Source organism: Electrophorus electricus, chromosome 6, assembly GCF_013358815.1.
Source record: "Electrophorus electricus isolate fEleEle1 chromosome 6, fEleEle1.pri, whole genome shotgun sequence".
Classification (NCBI taxonomy): Eukaryota; Metazoa; Chordata; class Actinopteri; order Gymnotiformes; family Gymnotidae; genus Electrophorus; species Electrophorus electricus.
Genome location: NC_049540.1, coordinates 5,293,336 through 5,320,319, shown reverse-complemented (window position 1 = coordinate 5,320,319; position 26,984 = coordinate 5,293,336). Strand labels below are relative to the sequence as shown.

At 45.1% G+C, this 26,984-nt stretch overlaps 1 protein-coding gene across 3 annotated transcripts in view; it reads right to left on the bottom strand.

Moving 5' to 3' along the window:
- tmem132e (transmembrane protein 132E) overlaps nucleotides 1-26,984 on the bottom strand; it is a 187,461-nt gene that overhangs the window by 48,693 nt on the left and 111,784 nt on the right. Inside the window, exons 1-2 of one of the 3 annotated variants that reach the window (XM_027004227.2) lie at nucleotides 18,509-18,905; nucleotides 16,743-17,670 (exon numbers count right to left, since the gene is read on the bottom strand). In XM_027004227.2, coding sequence (XP_026860028.2) covers nucleotides 16,743-17,670; nucleotides 18,509-18,665 — 1,085 coding nt within the window. In that variant the 5' untranslated portion in view covers nucleotides 18,666-18,905. Of the gene's footprint in view, nucleotides 1-16,742; nucleotides 17,671-18,508; nucleotides 18,906-26,984 lie in introns of those variants that run through there. The other 2 variants (XM_027004228.2, XM_035527035.1) reach the window with 2 other exon arrangements.

The following is a 26,984-nucleotide window of genomic DNA, read 5'->3' as shown; positions in this document are numbered from 1 at the left end:
GAATGTGCAGTGGTAGTAACTACACCATGCACGCATGGTCACACGCAGAAAAAAACAGAAAGGAAAAAAAGTGAAATAAATTCTCCACTTGTTGCCTGCCTGCTTTCTCTCTCGCCCACACATGCACATGCACACACACAAACAAAAATGCACACAGGCACACATGCACACATGTGCGCACACATGCCCACACACGCATGCACACATTCAGACAAAACTCCCAGGACATTGTACTTATGAGTCCCTCTTTGTCTGCATGCCAGGTTGAGGTTGAGGCCTGTGGGAGTCACCACATAACAAAAAAATATAGGACTAAGGAGAGCGAGCGGGGGGGAAGGATGTGAGAGGTAGCAAAAGATAAGAAAAGAGCAAGGGAGTTGGAGAGAGAGAAAGAGAGAGAGAGAGAGAGAGAGGATGTCAGGCATCAGTCAGTGTGCTGGAGCAGTGAGGTCTAGTTTTGTGGCTGTGTGGGGCGTTAAAGACGCCCTAATGCTGCGTTTTGCTCATTTTGATGGGCGCGTGCACATTTATCACAATCTGTTAAATGGTGAACAGAAATAAAAGCGCCTGCAGCAAGGTGGGTGGTGTCTCGCAAACAAGAGGTGTGACATTTAAAATCTGAGGGTGTAACACATCTTAAAATCAGTGGGTGTAATGTAGTTTATAATCTAGCGTAACGTAGTTTATAATCTGGTGTAATGAAGTTTTGAAGACATTTCAGCTTTAAGCCACACTTGCACTGCTGCTTCCTCAGACCTGCTCTCACAACAAGTGCACCACGGTATTTTCCTCACTTAAAGAAGGTACAAGATGTGTTTGATTTCTCACAATGGGATTTTGACTATGAACATCACCCCAATTACTCCGAATTACTAACTAAATACAACTAAATACATTTTTTGGAAGGAAAACAATTTGTTTGTAATTCCTAAACCTGAATCTGACACTTGGCGTGTCATAATTAGTCATAACAAAATTATGTAAATATTAATTTTATTCTCATCACAGTGAACAACAGTAGTGATAATAAGCATGATCATAATTATTGTTGGCATAATTATTATTATGTCACTGTTGTTATTAATAATTAATTCTGTAACAACATTGTGAATGTCACAGGAAGTAGTTTCATGTATGTGCTGAGCCATTTCCTCTCAGGACAGGTTCATCTCCTCACTCTTGGGATGTCTGCTGTGGGTGTCATATTTTGCCGTGTGCCTCTTCCCTGACAACAATGCCTGTTTCCTCGTCTGTGATTTTTTTTTTTTGTTGCTGCTGCCAGTCTTGCCTACATGAGGAAACTCTCACTGCACTGTGTGGCTGGCTCATGCTCCGCTTTTAAAGGGAATGAGAGGAGTTAAGCTGATTGGATAACGTGGCATACCTAACCACACCCACTGATCATGTGATCAGTTTAACCCCAACTCTTGCTGCAACTGTTCCGCCCTGCGCCAAATTAGTGCCTCTGCCACACAGCAAACATTTCCGCCACGCCTACACGTGCTTGTGCTGCAGTCATGTGCCTTAATTCTGCGCTTGCACGGTGCCTGCAAAAGCAGAGCCCTGTGTGTCCTCTCTTCCTGTGACTCTTGCTCCCAGAGAAGCAGGACCTGCCTGCAGGTGGAGTAGCCGGGCAGTCACGCGTGGCCACGAGCCGGGCCGAGCCGGGCCAGGCTGAGGAGGTGGGATAGGAGCTGGCGTCCACAGGGGCTTGTTGACTCCTCTCAAAATGCTGACTCACCCTTAGCATGCCTGCTGCTGGAAGCACACAAGCATGGGCTAATATCAAAGTTCCACTTCCAGATCCCGGGGTGGGGAGAGGGGGGAGGCGGCGCACTGTCAGCGTCAAGTAACGTCAAGTCAAGTAACAATGTAACGCCAAGCCACGTCAAGTAACGTCAAGTCAAGTAACAATGTAACGCCAAGCCACGTCAAGTACATTGTCAAGTAATGACAGTGATGCAGCATCACATAATGAGAAATAATGTCTTTCGATGGAGGATATAAGGAAGCACTGGTGGCTTCAGTTAGCCACACACACACACACACACACACACACACACACACCCCATGAGAAAACAAACATGCTTGCCTATGTGTTCATCCGCACACACACTTATGCAGGCACGCAGAACATAAAATCCAAACGACTGACAGTACCACCCACGTAAGACAGCGCTACTCTCCTACTACAACAACAGCTTAGCTTGAGGTTCAATAACTCCAAGCTCACGGCTTTATGTTTATCCCTCTTCTGTTGTTGTATCTCACAGCAAATCCAGTAGATCTTTACCCTTAAGCAATTTTGTAAAATACATCCCACACCCTTCCTCCAAAAATCAGGAGTTTAGTGAGTATAAAAGCAAGACACAGTGAGTGAATGAGTGACTATGAATATGAGACAGAGAGAGAGAGAGAGAGAGACACACACACGGAGAGAGAGAGAGCGAGAGCGAGAGAGAGAGAGTGAGAGCGAGAGAGAGCGAGAGACAGACAGACAGAGAGAGACAGAGAAAGAGACACACACAGAGATAGAGAGACACACGGAGAGATAGACAGAGAGAGAGAGACAGAGAGAGAGACACACAGACACAGAGACTGGGTTGATGAGTCTGAGGCACTAAACAGTCATTAAAGAGCAGTGGAGGCCAGCGGAAATTGCCAGAACAAATGTGGCCCAGTTGGCTGTTAGGCATCCCATAATAAGTCCATGCTCAGTTTCTACCCCCCTCATTTAAATCAGCCTCACGGAGTGGCCACTGTTGCCACAGCACCGAGCCATCACTACAGAGTCGAGGGCTTAACAAACTTGACAGTTGGAGCTGTCGTAGACTTTTTGTCTAGCCGCAAGGCCTGGTGTATTATCCCAGGCGGGAGGAAGGAGAAAACAAGCACTTACTATATAAAGGAAATACTCTACAAAGTAGCTAATGTACAGTAGCTCGAATGCTGCTGAATGCAGAGCACTATTCATGAATAGAGAAGGAGATTGCAATGGATCCTCTGGTATCTAATTTAATAATGATCATCAGATATATTAAATCATTTTCAGTACGCTTAAGCATAAAACAACATATCGTTTAATCAGCTGAGCAGGGATCGAATCCTGGAGAGCAACTCTTACTACATAAGCCTGTTCACAATGAATCTGAAGTCATATTTCATGTGTAACATACATTTTACAGAACGGTGCACTTCACCTCCCAGCTGACGACACCACACATCATATAAAAAAAAATAGCATTACTGGATTATGTACTCCCTTAATGCTGCATATTTCACTGGACAATCTGACGGCACTGAAATGAAGGGAGATATGGGGAGTGCCCCAGGGGGCCATACATGGCCCATTGCCGTTTTGGCAGGTAGGCTTATGGAAATGTAAGTGAGGAATATATTTTTCATATTGCCTATTAACAGGTCCCTTCTACTGACAAAAATCTTATTTAAGGACGACTTCCATCTCGCCCCAGGGCTGTGGAAATCATCGGGTCCTGCCGATCACGATCCGCTTCAAATACATCAGAGCATGCAGGCGGCCATATCCAGGTCAGCTTTGAATACCGCATCCCCTCCTCTCTCAATTCTCTCTCTTATTCATGCTATTTGTGTGTGCCTCAGTAGTTAAATAACAGTGGCTGCGCTCAACAGAGCTAGCCGTGTGCTGGAGTCAGCTAGCTGTGTGCTGGAGCAATGCAGCACTGTCCAGCGGAAGTAGGATACCTGGGCTACGGGATCTGGGCGAGGTCTGGGAGGCTTTCACGGTTGACGCTGCAAAAAATATCAGCCGGTTGGAGCTAGCATGACTACAGGATCGAGCATTTACATATGCAGAAGAATGTGCATGTGCCCACACACGGAGGTGCATGGGGTTTGGATTTATCAAGAAACTTGAAGGTTTGACAGCATAATTACTTTTCAAAACTTCACTTTAAAAAAAAAACAAAAAACCAGTTAAACTAAACATCTGATCATTAGCACCAAGGTCAGCTTCCAGTGAGTGTACCACTGTTAACTCTCTGAGGGGTGGAAGCAGCAGGTGGTAGACCTTAGGAGGAGCTCTCTGCCCTGCCTTGCATTGCTTCAACATTCTCTGCTCTTACACTTCTAAACCTAGTCATTAAAGGCTTGATAATTTGCTGATGAGATGACGATCTGATGTGCGAGGAGACTGGAGGCTGTGTGGATCTCCCTGCCTGGAAGGGCAGTCTTCTTGCAACACAGAGGTGAAGAATGAACAGAATGATGGAAAGGAGGACGTCAGCGATCTAAAAGAGGGAGAAAAATCATCAAGGCCGACCTCAGTCTCCTTCAAAAGGCAGAAAGGTTCCTTGATGTTATCATTTGAATAAACGCTAATTGCCCCTCTTTATCTCATAACCCCAGCTCCACACAGCCAAATTTATCAGTACCACACATGCAGAGACATTTGAGTAGTTATCATTATGGAGCCTTTATGGTCTTTTATTTGGTAAATTCAATTACACTCAATGCTGAGAGAGAACGAAAAACCTTGAATGAGAGAAAGAGAGGGAGAGAGAAACCCTCACAATTGTCAAAATCCCTCAGCAAAAGGCGTAGCCGACTCTTAGGTATACTTCACATAAAGCTGTGAACAGGCTCCAACTTCAACAGCCTTTCTTCTTCCAGTGTGCTACCCGTGAAGGGGGCGGGTGGGGGGGTGAGGGAGAGGAAGGACGGAGACAGAGAGAAGGAGGGAAGGAGAGAAAGAGAGAAGGACAGACAGAGAGAAGGAGGGAGGGAGAGAAAGAGAGAAGGACAGAGAGAGAAGGAGGGAGGGAGAGAAAGAGAGAAGGACAGAGAGAGAAGGAGGGAGGGAGAGAAAGAGAGAAGGACAGACAGAGAGAAGGAGGGAGGGAGAGAAGGAGGGAGGGAGAGAAAGAGAGAAGGACAGACAGAGAGAAGGAGGGAGGGAGAGAAAGAGAGAAGGACAGACAGAGAGAAGGAGGGAGGGAGAGAAAGAGAGAAGGACAGACAGAGAGAAGGAGGGAGGGAGAGAAAGAGAAGGACAGACAGAGAGAAGGAGGGAGGGAGAGAAAGAGAGAAGGACAGACAGAGAGAAGGAGGGAGGGAGAGAGAGAGAAGGACAGACAGAGAGAAGGAGGGAGGAGAGAAAGAGAGAAGGACAGACAGAGAGAAGGAGGGAGGGAGAGAAAGAGAGAAGGAGGGAGGGAGAGAAAGAGAGAAGGACAGAGAGAGAAGGAGGGAGGGAGAGAAAGAGAGAAGGACAGACAGAGAAGGAGGGAGGGAGAGAAAGAGAGAAGGACAGACAGAGAGAGAAGCAGAGACTGAGCGACAGGAGTGAAATACTGAGAGAGATGTAGAGACTTGAGAATTAAAAAACATTTTTCAACCATTAAGCAAACAAGAATCTACAAATGAACCAGGTCCAAGACAGAGAGATAGAGTAACATGCCACTGCCAAGCTTCCCATTACTACACACATAGTCTTCTTTGCTAAATATGTTTACATATTAACTAGTTATAATACACTGTCTGGCCAAAAAAAGGTCACACACACTAACATTTCGTTGGACCGCCTTTAGCTTTGATTACGGCATGCATTCGCTGTGGCATCCTTTCCACAAGCTTCTGCAATGTCACAACATTTATTTCTGTCCAGAGTTGCATTAATTTTTCCCCCCCAAGATCTTGTGTTGATGATGGGAGATTTAGACCAAAGTCTTCTCAAGCACATCCCAAAGATTATCAATGGGGTTCAGGTCTGGACTCCGTGGTGGCCAATGTGTGAAAATGATGTCTCATGCTCCCTGAACCACTGTTTCACAATTTGAGCCCTATGAATCCTGGCATTGTCATCTTGGAATATGCCCCTGACATCAGGGAAGAAAAAAATCCATTGATAGAATAAGCTGGTCATTCAGTATATTCAGGTAGTCAGCTGACCTCATTCTTTGGGCACATAACGTTGCTGAACCTAGACCTCACCAACTGCAGCAACCCCTGATCATAGCACTGCCCCCACTGGCTTGTACGGTAGGCACTAGGCATGATTGGTGCATCACTTCAGCCGCCTCTCTTCTTACCCTGATGCGCCCATCACTCTGGAACAGGGTCAATCTGGACTCATCAGACCACATGACCTTCTTCCATTGCTCCAGAGTCCAATCTTTATGCTGCCTAGCAAACTGAAGTCGTTTTTGCTGGTTAGCCTCAGTGACGAGTGGTTTTCTTAAGGCTACACAGCTGTTTAGCCCCAATCCCTTGATTTCCCTTCACATTGTGCTTGTGGAAATGCTCTTACTTTCACCATTAAACATATCCCTGAGTTCTACTGTTGTTTTTCTACAATTTGATTTCACCACACGTTTAAGTGATCACCGATCACGATCATTCAAGATTTTTTTCCGACCACATTCCTTCCTCGTAGATGATGTTTCCCCACTGTCCTTCCACTTTTTAATAATGATTTGGACAGTTCTTAACCCGATTTTAGTAGTTTCAGCAATCTCCTTAGATGTTTTCTCTGCTTGATGCATGCCAATAATTTAACCCTTCTGAAACAGATTAACATCTTTTCCACGACCACAGGATGTGTCTTTCAACATGGTTGTTTAAGAAATGAGAAGCTACTCACTGCATCAGTTAGGGTTAAATAACTTGTTGCCAGCTGAAACATAATCAGCCATGCAGTAATTATCCAATGGGACGCTATTACCTATTTGCTTAGTTATATCCAGGTGGTGACCTTTTTTTGGCCAGGCAGTGTATCTTATTAATGTCATAATGGCTTATTAGCTGCCATTAATAATATTACCACAATTTCTTATTTATTTATTTGTTAATTATTCATAAACAAACACATATTTGTTTATTATTCAGAAAAAATATATACACACACACACACACACACACACACACACAAGTGCTGTTGGTTACTAATTGGCTTTAAAGTATAAAAGTTAGAGTATAAAGGTTAAATGTTAAAAAAAAAATTCTGAAAGTCATCTGTACTTGACTTGAGAGTAAGAGATGCAGAGAGAGATGAAGAGAGAGGAGGCAAGGAGAGAGAGACAGGGAGAGAGAGAGAGAGAGAGAGAGAGAGAGAGAGAGAGAGAGAGAGAGAGAGAGAGAGAGACAGAGGGAGAGAGAGAGAGAGAGAGGGAGAGACAGGGAGAGAGAGACAGAGGGAGAGACGGAGAGAGGGAGGGGGGGAGAGAGAGAGAGAGAGAGAGGGAGAGAGCAAAAGCGAGAAAGAGAGAGAGAAAGAAAGATACCTTTTAAGAAGTTTTAGAGTGTGAGTGACTACAATAAGCTTTTGTTCAACGATGGTGTTTGATAGTGTTTCCTTGCTGCAGCCGTCGAGTTGTAATTTTCTGTCATTTCGACAATGCATTTTCTTTGAAGATATTTCATCTATTTTCTTGGTTTGTCTGATGAGTGCAGGATGAGCGTGAGTGAGTGTGTGTGTGTGTGTGTGTTGTGCGCGCGTGTGTGTGCATGTGCTGAGTTCATTTGAAGGCTTTGAGGTGTAATCAACTTTCGCGTCAGTCTAAGCCTCCTGTAAAACGTGTGTGGTCTGTTTGTTGGTGGTGTTAGACTGTGAGTGAGAATGTTTTAGGTGTGTGTGGGTGAGTGAGTGTGGGTGTGTGTGTGATGTCCTGTACTCAGGAGTGTAAGCCTCCTGAGTTGGCACATCTGCACCCAAGGCTCTCTTATCTCAAGGCCGCAGGCAAGCCACTCTCAGGCTGGCTGTGTGTGTGTGTGTGTGTGTGTGTGTGTGTGTGTGTGTGTGTGTGTGTGTGTGTGTGTGTGTGTGTGTGTGTGTGTGTGTATGGCATGAGCTACATATACCCTTACTTAAGAAGCCAACTGGACCATCCTTCTAAACTGCAGGCCTGTAGCAGTGTCATGGTAATTAGTGAAAACGGTCACAGCACCACCATCACACCACCCAATGACGCCACTGTTCTGAGATCAACTAATAGTTCAAAGTTCAAATGTCTTATGCTGGACTTCCTTTTAGAAAGCATCACTACTGCTCTGGGAAGGGCAGTAAACTGTAAAACCTGGCACCACTGTGTTGGAAGCAGGAACTGCATGTGTCTGTTACGTGAAGCGTTACACCAGGACTCTGCATCACTGTACTGGGAACAGTTACAGTGCTGCTCCTCAGCAAGGAAGAAGCCAAATAATCAAACTGCAAACCACCAGAAAACAGTCCCCTGAAGCACGGTGTCCTTTTCAGCCCTTTCTCTCCACACAGCATAACAACACGGTAATCCAAAAACACCCAAGTCGAAACACTTAACACAGCCTTCCCTAAAAAGCGCGCCCTTTTCTATTGTGCACATACGCACGCACGCATGTATGACCTTTTTAGTCTTTAATAAAGAAGAACTGAGATATTGACATATAGGGAGGTGTGTGGTTAGTCAGGCTCAGTGCCATATGCTCACAGTGGGAAGCAGAGGCATGGGCGTGATGCCTCGGCTTCTGCTATTTGTAAAGCAGCAATGAGGATGCTCTGAGCAGGCACACGACGGCGCCGAAAGTTGGGAATGATCAATAGGTTCCTTGCCGCAGATGGAGCCAGGAACACGGATGAGAGACGTGGAGAAGGCATTTATAATCATCAGCTTCCTGCTTTGGCCATCTGTTTGGGGCGGAACACACACACACACCACACACACCGCACACACACAGACCACACACACACACACACGTGCACACGTGTGAGAACACGTGGAAGTTTGCAACCGTGTGGGATTGTGGGATAAGCTCGGTTGGCAGCCGGCGGGCGTTGTAGGGTGCAGACAAGGGCCAGGCCTCGCCCCACCTGACCGGGCCGCCGCTCTCCCACGGCTGCCTGCGTGCCGACAGAAAAGCAGGGCCTGACGGGATGCCCGATTCTGAGGATCCCGCGGGTCAGGCGAACGCCATGCGCGGACGGTCCAAAGCTGCTTCGGAAATCCCCAAGACGGAATCTCTGGCGTGCACGGGAGAGGCGTCTTGCAGTTTCGCCCCCAGACTTCTCATGGGTGGGCTGAGGGAGCAGGAGAGGCAGAAAGTGTGAGCGCGGAAGACCCTAAAGCCTCTGGAGCCAAAGGGCAGACGGATGAGCGCAGGGGTCAGCTGAGCTCTCACAGACATTGAACAAGGACGGAATACGGAAAGCGAAGGTTTAAAAAAAAGAAGAAAAAAAAAGGAGGCAGTGGTTGCAAAAACTCGGTTTGCTGAGTTGATGCTTCCAAACGTATCCTGCGTAATGTCTGATGGATGTCGAGGAAAACGCGTGACCTCCGTCCCTCATTCGCAAGCCAAGCGCTCCGACACCAGGCTCCCTCGAATAATGTACAGTAGATTTGTGAACAGCTCATTGTATAGTATAGCAAAGCCCAGCTCAATTCTGCTCAGGCAGTGGTGCTCATTGGATGATGGGATAAGGAAGACCTTTTCCCATGAGGTTCATAGGAACTTCAAGAGAGCCAGTCTTGAGTGAGTTTTTGTTGTGGTTGGAAGTGATCGCAAGCTCTGCCCTCCAGCTGGAACAGACTGGAATCTGATTGGTTCTGGTGTGCTCGGCAAGCAGAAGCAGTTTCAAGATTTTGCTACTTTAGGCAGGGACGCATAATTTGAAGCAATTTCACAACGAAACTTTATACTAGGAGGGCAGGAGATTAATATATTAAAATACTTAAAATAAACCAAGACTCAATTATCAAATGCAGGCTTCCAGTACTACTTGTCTGTAAGACTTCTCTACGGGTGTTGAGATGTTGTCATTTGAACCATCCATACAGGCACGTAGACACACACCATGCACGCACGCGCGCACGCACACACACACACACTCACACACACGCACAGAGAGAGAGAGAGAGAGAGAGAGAGAGAGAGAGAGAGAGAGAGACACACACACACAAACACATACTACACACATAAAGGCACTCCCTGGTATATAATTACAGCCAGAATGCTACGTGCGGGGAAACCCCACCTGCCGCTTGTGGGCATGCATTTGAAACAGTATCATGTGACAGAACTAAGGAACTTACTTCTGTTGAACCCCCTCCAGTCAATGCCACCTTTAATCATTGTTCTGTGCCAAGGAAAAATTCCCAAGTTCAATTCTGACAATCATCTGTCTCTGTATAATGCAGAAAGTCATCACACAGCAGGTGGGGTTCCAGTCTCCTTGGCCACACTCAAAAAATAACAAAATAAGGCTATTGACTTTGACAGCAATGGACGGCCAGACCAATTTGGCATAATGATATAGTCCTCGGAGGAAACGTTATCTGTCTTTCATGAGCAGAGAGACTTGTTAAGTAGGGCGTACTGCTCAGTCGATGTTAGATCGGCACGGTGCAGCAGTGTTGGCATCTCACCCCCCGCCCAACCCCTTTTTTTACAGTTCACATTAAATGTTTTTCAAAACTTTCCATTTTATCCCCTGCAGAAAGCATTTACTCAATAGCAGCAATATAATTAGCCACACATAAGCCTGACACACACACAAACACACACACACACACACACACATTCACTTAAATGTTACATCTCCAAGGCCTTGGCTTCCCTAAAAAACCCTTTTTATCCAAGTGCACAAGTACAACAGTAAAGGAGCGGACCCCAGTATAAAGGGCACTTGAGCACACGTGCGTGTAACCTTGCCAGAGTGTCCTGAGAGAAGAAACCATTCCTGTGAGAGGAAGAGCAGGAGTTCATCTAATGAAGGAAGATGGGGGACAATCCCAAATGACAGAAAATCGCAGAGGTTTCCACCGCTTCATGGATAACAGACGGCGCTCCCCTTTGGATAAAGGAAATGCCAAGTGGAGTTTAAAGCACCAGATCGACGGAATTCGGAATGTTCCGGGCCACTCTTTCAGCCTACTTCACCTTTAACTCACAGGAGCAGTATGGGCAAAGAGATGTTGCCTCCGTGGAAATAAATCTTTAAAAAAAAAATGTAAAAATCTATGGAAAACGAAGCAGGATGTTAAGCACTGTGTGTGTTATTCTGTCCCTTCCACAGATAGCGAATATGTGCATGTGTACTGCCTATAAGTCCAAGGACTCTGTAACAGATAGCCGGTCTTCACATTGTCCGCAGCTAAATAGTTTTTGCTGTCAGCTCTTACATAAATAAGCTGCCTGGAGGCCGTGTGCTGGAAGCACTTTACAGGAAGAGCACAGATAACAGAAATAAAGCGACAGGGAAGTGGGTGGAGGTGATAATGATCTGAAAGCCGGGTGGCAAGGTCAGTGGCCGGCGACGTCGGTGGAGGGGACCAGGACCTGCTGCTGCTGGTGGTCAAGAGCTGTCTGACAGGCAGCGCGGCTCCGAGTCATCCAATCGGGTGTGAGCACCGACTCGGCCAATCGGAGGCGAGGGGCAGGGGGGAACCACAGTGTCTTCGCGCTATGGACCATCACGTCACTGGAAACACCGCACTCACAGTAGCTCCTGTAGAGCAACACGGCCAGCTAATGCCACCGAGGTTAGTTATGATGTGGGAAAGACTTCGGACGTGTTTCTCGTCTTCTGTGGCACGTGCAGTAACAGGCCTGCGTGCCGCTGTACTACCCTCGCCACGCCGCGTCGATGTTTTGGTCTCCGTGTCGCAGAATCATGGCAACACCTCAATCCTCTGACATGTGATGCCGTGATGTAGTCTTACATAACCGGAGGCCACTATGATGGAAAGAAATAAAAAATCTAGAGGAGGAGGATAATCAATTTTGCAACACAGGCTATAGCCGTGATCAGATCGCCATGGTAACCTGACATTTTGGACGTAGGTGGCATGTTGACTGCATATGGCAGAATAAGGTGCATGCATAACAATAAAAAGGCCATAGAGAAAGAAAGGTCTAACGCAGTCTACCTCTCACACAAACACTCCACGCAGCCTCTCACACACACTCCACGCAGCCTCTCACACACTATCCCACAGCTTAGCCATTAGAAGCCTTTCAATCATTTTTTAACTCAAGTAAAGTCTGTATCACATATGCATACACTATACAAACACAAGTATGTGTACACGTGACTATCATGTCTATATGAGCTTGTTGGACATGCCATTCCAAAACTGTGAACATTCATATGGAGTTACATTGTACATTTACATTTATGGCATTTGGAAGCGCAAACTTACTTATCCAGAGCAACTTACAAAAGTGCTTTGTCATCTACCCATAGAATACTTCCTAGCCAGTACAGTAGGTTAGAGTTTAAGATACCATGGAACAAGAATACTGCTGAAATACAGGAATCAATGCTAAAGCCTAGAAGTGCAAAATAAGCTCTATATCAGACAACGATAAGTGCAATAACAAACAATACTAGACAATAAGTACTAGTTACTCAACATAGATGAGGATCAATGCTCATTTAATTATCCCAGTTCACCCAGTTTGAGTTTTGAGTTCGCCCCCTTTGCAGCTATGACAGCCTTCACACTTCTGAGAAGGCTTTCCACAGGAGTTTGGAGTGCGAAATTGTGTGAAATTGTTCCCATGTAGTAAAAAAAAGTGCATTTGTAAAGGCCACTGAAGTTCCTCTGCACCAAACTCATCAAACCATGTCTTCATGGACCTGTGGCTTTGTACACAAGGGCACAGCCATGCTAGGAAAGAGCAGGGCCTTCCTTCCTCCACTGTTACCAAATTCCTCAACTGTTACATAAAACCGTCTAAAACGTCTTTGTATGCTGATGCATTAACATTACCCTTCACTGGGTCTAAAGATCCTAGCCCACACCCTGAAAACCAACTCCAGATCATTATCCCCCCCGCCTTACTTTTGGCACTTTGAATTCCGGCAGGCAGCATTCTTTTGGCATCTGTCAAACCCAGATTCACCTATTGTGTTGCCAGACAGCCAAGCACGATTCCTCACTCCAGAGAACCACGATTCCTCACTCCAGAGTTTCGGCTGCTGCGGTGTCCAGTGGTGGCAGGCTCCGTGTCTCACATAGCGACTTTTGGCATGAGCGCAGGTGCTCAGCTACGGAGGCCCACTTTGCGAAGCGTCCGATGCAATGTCCTTGTGCTGATCTTGCTTCCATAGCGAGTGATGCAACAGAACCGATTTATATGCACTACGTGCTTCGGCGCTTGGCAGCCTCACTCTGTGGGTGCGCATTCTCCACCCCTTCGTATCTGAGCTGTTGTCGATCCGTGATGTGTCCGTTTTACGTTAACAACACTTAGACCTGCCAGGGGGCAGACCTAGCAGGGCAGAAATTTCATAAACTGACATGTATTAAAAGTGGCGTCCTATGACAATACCTCATTTAAGGTCACTGAGCTCATCAGCATGGATCATTCTACCGTCAGGATCTGTATATGGAGATCACACACGGTGACTGTGTGCTTGATTTTATATGCCTGTTAGCAAGAGGAGTTGCTGAAGCACCTGAACTCAATAAGTAGGAGAGGTGTCCACATACTTTTGGCCATACATATACACTACTGAAATACATAAGCTTGTGTATTCACACATCACTCATTCACACATTACTAAAAATGTGTACATCATAGATAAAACACATATGATAGTCACATACATGTGAAACACATGCATATATGTTCGTGAAAGCTTTGTACATACATAATATGAAGTGAACATAGACATGCGTAAACCTCTCATGCATGTATAAATTAATATGGATATAGACATGGATATGTAAATAAAAACAGCATATATGTGGAAGTCTTTCACGCACGTGTGAGCATAATATCTGGTATATGTCAGTGTATACGGCAGTCATTTCGGCATATGAGGAAGTCATTTCAGCATATGAGGAAGTCATTTCGCCATAACTGCAAGGCATAATGGTTTTCCCATTTAGATTGTTGATTATAATGCACTTGTCCACCCACTTTTGATAACTTTGCAAACTTTGCGGTAAACTCAATGATAATTTCCATTTCCTTCAACAGAGTACTATGCTGAAGGGAAGATATATAAGACAGGAGAGGAGAGGTGTTTTAGAGAGCATGATCACGACAGGCCCTCCGTCCCTCATTTCTGTGTATGGCTCACTCTTGGGTAAAAACCTGGATCTAGACTGGATTTCGCTGTTTTAAAGCCAATAAGTCTCTGACTGATTAGAAGGCAGTTTGGTGCCTCTAGACACTAAGGAAGCAGATTTACTTCAGTTCTGCTGGCATTCGGAAACTGCCTTTGCTTTAAGAGTTCAAACAACTTGTGGATACCTTGCTACATCATTAATGTGTGAGTGTTACAGCAATGTTTCAGTTGCATATGCGTGCATGTGCATTTCTGCGTACATTATAGTACAGATGTTTCATATGTTTTTATGCATGCAAAAATAGGAGATAAATGATAAATGTCTAGTCATACATATATTCTCATGTCACGTCATAGTCTCTCTCTCACACGCAAACCCTTTTATTACTATTTATATGAGGCCTGGCTTTCTACTGGCCTATACATTACTGTAGCTACAACTGTAATGCCTACACTCTAAACCATGCCCTAGCAAAAAAACAGTGAACAGAAATAAGTCTTTTGGTATTTTAGGTTAAATAACCACCAAACAAAGAAACACACACACACACACACACACACACACACACACACAGAGAGAGAGAGAGAAACAAACATTTAAGGACATACAAAAAAGGGACTTTTGGAGGAAGGTAGTTCTGGAGTTGTATAATGTTCTCTCCATCTATCATCCATAGCAAAGCCAGATGCAAACTGCCAAAGCCTTCAAAAGACTTGCAGAAATAAAGACTACAACAGAGGGGAGGGAGGGCTGAAGAAATGCAGGCTGTGGGCACACTAAGCTCAGCGTAATTCATATTTAAAGATGTTCTTTATTACATCTTTAATGGTCTTTTTTGGGTGGACGCCCTCAGCCGCTTGCTCCCTGCAGTGTTTAATTCAGATCCCATCAAGTCGTCTGGCATGGACTTCTTGACTTTTTTCCCCTTCATCCTCTCTCCCCTTTTCTGACTGAGCTTTTATTGCTCTTTGGCTCCTCCACAGAGGATTAACGCTACCACCCTGGACCCGGGGCACACAGACTCCAATACGAGCACATTATAAACAAACAACAACAACAAAAAAAAAGAGTATGTGGTCAGAAGAATTTACCATCTGGACCTTTGATGGGCAGATCTAAGGTCTTACGGTGGGCCAGCGTTTAGTGTACTCTGATCTATGAAGTCAGATTTGCTGTAATGCTATTCTTTTCAGGACAAATTAAATTACCAGCCATGAAATTAGATGCTCTGTATCTGGCTGTTTTGTGATCCCCTATGGCTGGAGAGAGGAGAAAAGAATCAAGACCATGTTAAAGAGATTATAGAGTATTAGTAAGCTCCACGTCTTAATACTTGTATCTTCAGACTTAAGGACGTTATAGAAATGTTCTTCGCAGTTTCATAACTTGCTCATAAATCTTAGGCAGACATTTCTGAATGCTTACCGTGCCGCTACCCACAGTTATCTGGATATGATCTATAAGCCGTGTGTTTTTTTTAATTATCACGCAATGTTTATAAAAGCCCTAAAGTGTCATCGATTTAAGAAATTGTTTATGACTTAAATGTATTTTATTTCATAACATAAATCTTTGAAATGTCATAAAAGTAGGATTTTAAAAATGTATTAGCACTGGGTTTTAATTCCCTATGCTGCCGAGTTTCCTTGCTCAGGCGTAGTGGATAGACTGTTCAAGCACCGATCCACTCATCGACAATTAGGTGATGAGCTGAACAGGTGCATAAGACAGAGAAAACCTGGAACTGTGTAAGGCACTTGAAAACCCCTGGTGTAGACAGCTATGAACTATGGCAGGAGGACAGCTGTTAGGAATTTAGACCACTGAAACCACTCAGATTCAAAGACCCACAGAGACCGATATGAAAGGTGGCACTCGCATGCTGACCCACACTCCTGTGTACCAACCCTGCCAGGCACCCGCCTTCAACCAAACACACTTTGTCAGATAATACTAATGAACTATCCCCACTGGCATACATCATGCTGCAGCCTACCCCTGTTGGCCCTAATGAGTTACTGGAGCTTAATTAATTCACGGTGAATTCCTAAATTGAAAACGCGAGCTTCCATTACGACAGCAAGTTCGGGGGGTGGGGATGATGGTTTTTGTTTACGAAGCATTCTTTTTGCATGCCTGGAAGAGTTAATATTATCCACCTCCTGCTCCTCCATTTCGCTCATCTGTGTGAAAGAATAAACCACATTTTTTTTTCTGCTGCTTTCAGGGATTTAAAGAAAGGGTTTCCCTCTGAGGACCCTAACCCTTCTCATTATGTTGAAAGAAGAAAGATGAATGGAAAACAGACATTGCAGACAAGTAAAGTTACTCCTCAAAACCCTGAAGCTTTAGTTCGACAAGAACTGGGTCAGCTCCTGAGGCATTTCAATCTGGCGGATGTCAATTAATACCCATTAGGGAAGCAGAATCTTCCTCATTTGCTCTTAATCCCAGCATACCATCAGAAATGTATCAAGATTCTTTATGATGTACGATTCTCACTTTTTAATGTGGAATCCATTTTTACCTTGGAAAGAATGCAGTTTGCTTGGCTCTGTCATATCGCGATACTCAGATACCTTGACAGAAAGTATCGACACGTGAGAACTCACACTGACTGTCGTGTGTAGTGCATGGAACATATGTTCACACGCTAATAGAGTTCCCAGTGTTAAAGTATCTTAAAGCAGTAAAAAAAGTGCAGGCACTTACTTGAGTGTGAACTGTTCCACTGTTGAGTTTGGCACTAAGAACAGGTAGATACTGAGAGTCTCTCCAGGTTTTAGTGGTTTGTCAGGTAGCCTTAAGAAGACGTTCTTGTCTAGTTGCTTGTCCACTACCAGCTGCTCTTGGCTGGGCTGGTACAGGGTGATGCTTCCAATCCGAAGTAAGGGCTGCTGGGCTGAGCTCTCCCCTCTGGACCCTCCTCCTCGTCTGGGGAAAGTCTCCCCGCACTCACCTTTGCTGTCTGGATCATGGAGGGTGTAGTAGAGCTCCACCTGGAGGGTCTCCCCACTCATCTCCAGTCCGTCCGAGGCCGAGGACTTTCTGCGGCCCAGGGGCGCCACGTTGACGTTGAACCAGGTAGAAGGAAGGTCCAGTTGGGCCAAGCATTGCGCCAGGTTTCCCTGGAGTCTGCAAGAAGTCTTGATCTCCCGAACATCTCGGAAGGCATGCAACCTCACGCAAGGCAGCTTGTCCTGGACCTTGAAGTCATCCCAGTCCCGGCCTGCAATGTAAAAAAGCACCTGGACCACCGGGTTGCTCGCGAACACCTTGGACTGAACAATAAACGCCCGCACCTTCCAGCTAACAGTCAGTCTACCCGGAACGTCCAAGGGACTAGACGGCTGCAGCAGGTCTTTGGGAAGCGTCTGGTCCTGGGTGAAAGGCCCCAGGGAGATGTTGACTGAAGGTAACTCCTTGGTCTGAAAGACAACAAAACTCTCAGAACGTTGCAGTGGGTGTCCGTTAGGCCCACCCCGGGATGGGACTCGGCTCTTTTGGAGGAAGAAGGCAAGTTGGGTGTTGGAGAGCTTGAAGCTGGCTGGGAGGTACAGATCTGGAGAACCGGAGGCGGCGCTGGCGTCGGGTGCACTGAGGAAAGCATTGGAGCTGGTGGGGGAAACTTTACCTGCAACTGCAGAAAGAAACAAAGGAGTGTCAGACAGTTGTAGACCAAACCTGGGAAGCACATATCCAGACACGGCAGTGAAGCACGTGTCGCTCTGGGTAACTCTAACCACAGAAAACGCACTCAAGCACAGAAGCAGGTCGGTGGGTGCCGACACTGACGAGCGACCACTACAAGTTGCGGCTGCGTTTGCACTGAAAACATTTTTACTTGACGGAAAATCAGCTTGCGGTCCCCGCGAGATTAGAACAGAAGAAGAGAGAGAGAAGGAGGAAGAGGGAGAGGGATATGAATGGTGCATCTAATTACGGTTAATTAGAGATAAATGCATGTTCTGATGATGCTGTTTGATTATGCTGAGTTGGACAAAAGGATGAAACAGGCCATGCCTAATGAAGATTCCCCAACATCTGGCTCTGCTTGCCTGGCTGGGTTTCACAGCCTGTGTTTGCCTGTCCAGTCCTATATTGTACAAAACAGAAACAGCAAAGACTCCTGTAACCCCCCCCCCGGCCCAAGATGATTTCTCCAAGACTACCTGATTAATTACTTACTCTCTATGTGCAATACTCTGATCAAAACGCAGCTGAGATGCAGAAAAACTGAATTACTTTGCCAAGCCCACAGGTATCCGAAGCAAAAGCTGGCCAAAACATAAACGGGTTTATAAATCTTTCAGAGTGCTAAGCATTTATTGTATCAAACCGCCATAAAGTGAAACAAAGTGCAAAGGCAAACTGAAAAAAAATATATATATTGTACACAATTTCTCTGCAATCTATCAGAAGTAATATGTTCAAAGCAAGGGCCTGGTTTTATAAGAAATGGCATGCAGGCAACATACTTATCAGAATCCCTAGCAACAGGAGACATGGCTTGTTTCTCCAGTCCAGCAGCGCTAGGGAACATCCCATATTACAGCTGTGCTTCGCAGCAGAGCTCACGTGAAACATCCATGGACCACACAAAAGAAGATCATCCATGAAAAATAAGAGGAACATAAAATGATGAGAAACTCGATCTCAACCAGCCTTGAAAAGAACATCTATTTCCACTCAAAATGTTCAAAATGGATCCAAGGCGATTGAAGACATCCACGCGTGTCACAATTTTGTGCAAAACAGTCTTGCTGAGGGCAGAGTGAAGCCTGTTGAGAGGTTCTTCAACCATCCCCCGAGTTCCAGCATGGTGAAAGTCTGCCTTCTCTCACTCTCTGAACTAAGCCCACCCACTCGCCATGGCTCCTGTTAGAGCTCGGCTCCTCCCTGCAGTTCTAGTCACTCCTCCCAGCAAGAGACAAAGCTCCAGACACCACCCTGTCTCGCCACACCTTGCCCCAGCCTTATAATCACCACTTTAGCTCCTAGTCTGGCCTCCCCATACACTGACACCAGCCTGACTGCAAACTCCCGTACTCCATTTATCTTCTCCCACTGGACATGTTGAGGCAGACATGGTGTGTATGTGTGTGTTCGTGGGGTGTGGTGGGGGAGGGTTGCATTACTTGAACGCCTTCAGGCGCAGAGAGAGATGGGATTAGAGAGAAGATCACTGACGAATTAGCTTTCCTCTCTTTTCCGTCCAAAGACTCCTGAGAAATGCATTTAAATGAAGGAGCCGGAGGGGGAGGGGCGGCAGTTCAGTAACTCTGAACTGGCTTTTTCAAAGAACAGAGAGAGGAGAAGAAGAAGAAGAAGAAGAAGAAGAAGAGGAAATTTACATATATGGGCCTTCCTTCTCTTCATAATTTTGTGATTTGGCGACCACTACAGAAGAACCACCACAAAGGGCAGACAAAAAGCACATTCTAAATGGATTCAGATCTCTTAACCAGTTATTGTGCTAATTATGGCAACATTTCTGGTAGCAAGCTACAAAGGAAGCCCGTAATATGGTCTGTCCATAAACATTTCTTCCAGAGTGAGTTTGTGGGAGCTCTGTTCTGTAGCTGAAGGTTACTACACTATCCACTTTCAATGGGGCTGCGTCGATTGAAAAGGGCCTGGATTAAGTTTCACTCTCTCGCCGAGATTCGAGCACCTTTTGGCCCACTCGCGGACTGCGGCGCGTGAAATGAATACCTCCTAAAGGGATGAGCTAATGCCTCTGAAAGCCAATCCATTACAAACACATTAACCGCTAAAGCGCATCTCTCCCACGCCTTTCCTAAGCGCAGGTGGAGCTGGGGCCAGTGCCGTCAGTGACTCTTCCCCGCGGCCCTGGCTGATCTGGGGGCTTAAACCTCCCGCACGGGACTTCTGGAGCTGATATACGACGTCCCCCACCGGAGCGACTTTTTGCGGCCACTGTGCACTGCAGCAAAGTGGGGGCGCAGATGGGATTACAACATGAAACCAAAAGTCAGCTCCATTCAGCTTCCTATTAGGCCTCTGGGCCTAGTAGAGTGCCGGCTGCCGCAGTGCTAAGTTACAGGAGCCGCATCTGTTGGAGTATGAACTGTGACTTGAGCTGATCCCTGGGGCTTTTTTTCTGTTCTTTTTTTGGGGGGCATCTATCTTTGACTAGCTTTATGGGAAATAAAGCGCACATCATCTTTGACGTGACACTGGTCATCCACTTTAAAACACCCCACCGATGTTTCCAGCTTTCCTTGCAGCATTGTATGATTCAGGAATCAGGAGTTTTCATTGTCATATATCCAGCAAACAGTCAGTTACACCGAACAAGGAAATTCTGCAATCCTTCCATCCTTCCAGAAAAGAATGATGTAAAAATAAATAAATTATTTATATATATATATATATATATATATATATATATATATATATATATATATGAAAAGAAAAAGAAGCAGGAAATAAAATAAAGGATCAGTAATAAAGGAGAGGTATATTATTTACATATGAGCTCAGCTGTATTAAGCATGTGCAATAAAAGACACTGAAGAGTGTTGCTATTAAATGTGAAGGGCAAAGTGCTCATTGAAATGTAGTACTTGACTGAGAGCAGCAAAGCTTTGGAAAGTTCAAGTGCAAAGAATCCACAGTAAAAATGTGTTGTGTGAAGAGTGTGCAGTCTGGAATTCAGCATCAAAACGCATGTGTGTGTGTGTGCGCGTGTGCGTGCACGTATGTGTGTTTAACTGTCCAACTGTGTGATGTAGCCAGAGTTTTCGTGTCAGTGGTTTTCGTGCACAAGTCGATGGGCTGTGTATAAAAGCACATTCCATTCCATCATTAAAGGAAAGTTAGATGTATATCAAAAGTAAAAGTACATGTTCTAACCTTCTCAGATGTATTTGGTTTAATAATACCTGTAAAATACAATCTATAAATCTTTCAGATTGTCTGAAGTGTAAAAATTTAAACCTGACAGCAAAAGACATCACTCTAAGGAAGTGGAAAGTAATCACTTCCTCTGTGTTACTGTGAGAGTCTGACTGTGACTAAATACAATTTTTCAGACCTGATGTTTGTGCTCATTTCCAAGTCACTTTAACTTGTGAAATTGTTTTAAACGACATGCAGGTCTGTTTTGCCTTCAGAACTGCTTTAAAAATTAATGAGAGGGTTATGTTATGTTAATAAGTTGCTTTTCTGAAGAGACAGAGGAACGCACCATTAGGGCCACTGTATTGGAGCGTGCTCAGAAGAAACAGGCAGACGAGAAACCGAATGAAAAAGGCCGGTGCTCAGAAAGCGGCGCGACGAGCCGCGTGATCAAACGCTGAAGTAATGCAATGTGAAAGGTACATCACAGAACACCAGTCACAGAGAAAGCAACATTCGTTTTGCAAAAACAACAGCGCCAATATTCATAAATCAGTGATATATACTGCTACATTAGCCAAACTGAACTAAGATCTGATTCCATTAGGTTTGCCTTCACGACTTTGACTAATAATTCTGAAGAAGGGCCAAACATTATAGCCCACAACTTTTTCCACTTGCTTTTTCAGGGTAACAGGCGGTGTGGGGGGAGTTACCTCTGTTTTTTTTTGTTTTTTTTTAATCTTCCACAGCACCTCATGAATCAAAGGCTCTGCTGAGCATTTCATTAGAGAACAAACATGAATCCACAAGAATTCATAAGTGTCGCAGGGTCATGGCTGAGAGAACGAGGACACCTCACACAGAGTGTACTAAACCTTTTGATCCCGCGGGTATGCTAACAAGGAGCGGTTGCCATGAGTCGCCGACTACTGAAAGAGCAGCGGCTTGAGCTAGCATGACAAACAACAGTTGCAAATGAAATGATTAGCATGTGAAACAGGCACTGGCTGGGTGACCGTTAGCATGGTGGCAGGCTTCTGAGCTGCTTGGGAAATGAAATCCTCTACTAAGTAATGAGGCTTAATCAGTGAGCGTAGCATGACAACAGGGAGGCTAGCACTAGCTTCCTATGAAGCTGGGGAGATACCAGGTAGAATCAAAGAGAGAGTCACGTTCATCTCTATGCAGAGAGTGATGCTGATCTTACTTAAAAGTAGATACCGAATAAGGATGCTCAAGGCTAGCAGACTATCATCACTACAGGTCCATGAAGGCCTGGATAGTGGCTCCAGGATACCTGGCAGTCTCTTTGTCCTTTGACTTCCACTCTCCTTTTATTCCTTTTCCTAGTAGCGGGGGGCTGGGGGAAGGCTAATGCAGTACCAGGACATTAGTTACTCACGATGGAGTGAAACGAGACAAAACGAAATGAGAATATTTGTCGTCAACGGCATGACAGGGCATCATTTTGAATTCAGCAGTTCCAGGGATGCCACAGAACCGTGTATGAAATATGTTAGCAGGTAATGCGTAGCATTAAACGACAGAAAACCAAATGACACCAAAAAAAAAAAAAAAAAAAAGTCTGGCATCATGGTTTAAGGTGGAAAAAAGGCAGACTGTCATCGGAGGTCGAAAAGGCAACATGGGCAACACTCTGTGAAAGCTGTGTGTCAGTGCATCACCGTTTACTCCTCTGCATGTTTAAAGCGGTCATGATGCCATTTCTGCACTGAAATAAACGTGGTGACGGAGGAGGCATGGGCCGAGTGAGTGAGATGGGGGAGACCGGGCCTTTCCGAGGACAAAGAACGAGCCGAAGAGGCCCCAAGGCCGCTCTCCTGAAGAGGGCTGCAGCTTTCATGGGAGTCTGGTCCCGCCCGCGACCTCTGACCTGCCTGCCTGCCGACCTTCGTGCACTTAAACGGGCTTTCATTTTTATATTCCTCTGGACATTGATTGATTATAATAAGGTTCATAATGAGCCTCTGCAGACATCTGTTTTGGCAGAGCATGGGATGTTTACCATATTTTAAAATGCATAATGTTAGCTACCACAATAAAATACGTATCTTTTTTCTTTTGTTATATCCAAATTATTCCAAGGGAGATATAAATATTTATCTTGGAATTATTGCACACAATATCTGGAATGAAAGTTTATTAAATACTTTTTAAGCCTTTAACCGTATCCTGAAACTGTTGACGTTAACGATGCAGAAAAATAAGCACTAACCTAATCTCTAGACAATCGCATGCTCTTGTTTTAAGAGTGGAGAGCCAGAGCACCTGCCAGGGGAAGAGATCGCACCGATGCCGCTGTCACTAACGAGTTTTGGTCAGATGAACATATCTGAGACAGGTGTCAGTGCTAAGTGGACTGTGTCAATTGTCCAGGGCCTCTCAAATCTTTTCAACAAAACCACATTTTCATCATGTTTTTAAACAAAATATAATCTTTTAATATGAAGAAAAATACTTTTTTCCATGACACTTAATGCACCCCCCCCCCCCAAAAAAAAAAACTTCTTTGCAAAACGCAGTGTCCTTCCAAAAACATCTGCATATGCCAACATATGTTATGACTTTGTGTGTTCGGAAGAGGTCCAACTTTAGAAAGGCAGACCACAGTATGTAGTTGTATCCTTGGACATTATAACAGCCCAGAATGAGTTCTGGTTGCTTGAAAAGAAAGTGTGTTGGACGAGTGCAATGGAATTAACTAGACTCAAACAAAACAAGAATTTATTGCATGATGTGCAATGAACCCCCTAAAATGGTACTTTCTTGGCTGAGAGGACATGATTTCTGTTGCCTGCTTCAATGGTTTCCGCATGTCGTGACTGATGCTGCAAAGAAGTAAAGAAAAGAACACGCCCAGATACCACATGCGATTCTGGCTCGCGTCAACGTCATCAATGCTCAGAGGAACATTTGTTACTGGCATTAAGACACCTCATAGAAAGGGAACACGAAATTAGCTCGCTTAACTCAGTTGCTTGGTTACCCTGTATCCATATCCAGCTTAGTTTCACACTCCGAACCTGGCCGCCACGGTTCCCGCTTTTATATCCGAAAGGTTTGGACGAGATGTTGGGGGAAAAAAAGACTTCATAGTACAAGGAGTGCGATAAGGAGATCATAAACAACATGGCAGAAGAATTTGGTATAAAGTAGCTATGCAAAAGTCATGCATGTAAGAAAATAAAACAAGTATAGGGGGGGAAAAAATAAGTGTATAGGAATCAGGGAAAAGGTAATTTAATTGGTTGTGAAGGAGCTTCACAGTCTCACCTACAGTCTGACTGACACTAACTGACACTGGAGTGCAGTTAGTCAGAGCCACATCTGTGCAGCTATGTGGTTCATTAGAAAGGAAAAAAGAAAGATCTATTTGAAACATCCTCCCAGAGAGTTAGGCTAAGAACAGTGTAATAGCTCACTTTGTTCGAAGATCCCATCGCCTGCAAGCCACAGCTGCCCATGCTGTTTAAAAAACATACCATATGGTTGAGGATCACCTGAACTCCCAGGGGATTTGGAATCAAGCTGAATAAGGGTCAGTGAAACTATTTAAAGCTTCGAGTGTAAAATGGTATATAGCACATCTGATAAGTCAACTAAGAGACAAAGTCACACATGCACAATACAGCAGACACACACATACATACATATGTAAGCTGTCCTAAAAAACATGACCGCTTTCACTTTGAAGACTCTTTAATGAACACGGAAGAAAGCAATTTGGATCAACTCGCAGGGAATTCTAATGACCCTATTGACTGAGACGGTGTCTGCTTATGTTGATAAATGGTTACATACAAAGTGCATTGCTTTCACCTTTATATGGAGTACGATAGCATCTCCAGTGCACTAATTGAGAGAATTTTACCACTCAAAAGCAGAAAGTCTTTTACCATTTTTGACAGAGATTTTACGTTGGGTTTTAAGGTTCCTAGGAACATATGTCAGATGAGGTCAATCATTAGACATCATGTCTAATAGTCAGATGCAACATCAAATCTTAAATTTGTTAGATAAGGGCAAACAGAAGAGATTTCTCAATAGGAAGGGTTAGAGGACTTTACACTGAAAGGCATGAACATTAATGATCATTTACATACATAATAGCCCAATTAAAGCAAATGTAACTACTTTTCTTTATATTGTATTCCTAACCTAGCCTGTTTTTATAGCCTGGTTTCTCTTTTTTTTGATAATTACATTCAGCCAGGATATAAGAACATTGTAGGGCTGACTCCCAGGAACACTTGACACAAACTTGCAATCTGAACAGAGAGAGAGCAAACAAGCCATCTTTGTCTCCCACCAATTGGGTCTCACACATCTTTTTCTTCCCGTGGTTCCCATGGTGATGGACCTCCAAAACTCTGGGCCAAGTCGCCATAACAACCGTCTCAAAAGAAGTACTGGGACGGCCCTTGCCAAGAAATGAGTGAACAAGTGGGGCTTGAAGAGGAAATTCTTCTGCACCAACCCTCACCCACTGCCCCACCTCCAATATCTCCACCCATTCTATCAACCGGGCCATCGATTCAGACGGATTAAGCAGATTAGGGCCCACCTGGCTCTACAGATCCCCACAAGAGCACTATTCATTACAGTCGGCATTCAAAGCCCCGCCCCCACTGAATTGTTTTGGTCGGAGAGACGCCGAGACTGGTCGACAGGGGAAACGACTGGCTTAAACTGCCGCAGCTCCGCTGATAGTCCTTTTCCTTCTGAAAGCATTGCTTGACATCATTGTAAAACCGTTAAGCCTTGAATATTGCTGCTGTGCTCAGGGAAGATCATGATCTCGACTTCCGAGAATGCCTTGGACTTGGGCGCAACGCTGCTGCCTTCAAAGGTATGTAGCGTCTCGCGGTGACAGCGTGACACCACTTTGTGTCTGGGCTCCATCCTGGAAAAGAGGACCGCCGACAACCAAGGTTGCATCGAACGGCAGGTGAAAATCAGCAATCCTTAATTAAATGTTAAAGAAGTTAAAGCTAAATCTTTGTGCTTTGCATTCAGAACCATCCACGAGACAGCAAGGGTCAGTTCACAAAGCGCGCCGCCACACGCCGCTGCCCTAAAGACACAATTTGTCACTGTGTGTGTTAATGATGCATGTACACAGCCCCATCAGTCTCAGAATGGGCACGAGTGGTACATCTGGAGCCAGCTCGGCCAGCCTCCACAGCCCACCATGAACGCCTTCGGCTGAGCGCAGCACGTTAGCGTGTATGCCAGCGAGAGGCACTGGACAGCATGGATCAGCAGGCGCGCTAGCGGCTGGTTTCCGAGCATCGTTTTAGCCCAGGAAATCTGCCTGAGCTGGACACATGTCCCTACAGGCGAATTTCTCTAATGACTTATTAAGGAGATGAGAACATAATTAGCCCACAGCTGTAGTGACTCTCTGTCGCAGGGCAAAGACAGAGTGAAGGTTCTGAGGTGTCTGGGCAGGCACACTCCACATCGTCACTGCGCTCAGAAGACGATTCTACGTGCTCCAAATGTTGGTGATGCTTAATGTAGGATTTGCTGTCAGACATTCATCAGCTCAGCAGGTGAAAAAAAAAAAAGGCACTTCAGCTAAAGTGCTGGCACAAGTGCCAGCGTTGATCACACAGCATCAAGCATAGCTCCAGCACACACAATGATACTCCAGCAAATATCTAATAATGTTTTACTTCGGCCAACCCTACAAGATTTCGTGACGGACTGTTAGCATGCTAAGACAAAAGCTAACACATTTGCATTTGGAAAAACCTTCCGAGGATATCGTCGGCTTAAATATTGCTCCCACGCACAAATCACTTGAATTCTGTGCAAAGCTCGCTGGCCCGGTGTCTTGTCTGACTCTTGCAAACCAGTAGGGGTGGCGCTTTCACTGAGTCTGCCTGTGGTCCAAGGGCCAGCTTACATCATTCACAGCACAATCAGCTGGGTTTGCTGAACATGTTCATGAGGTTTTAATGAGGGCATCACAAATACTCCACTGGCATCAATATTCTGAAATCAACATGGTCCAAGAGGCCATTTGCCCATAATTGCATGTTTAGGTCTTTAATTCATACT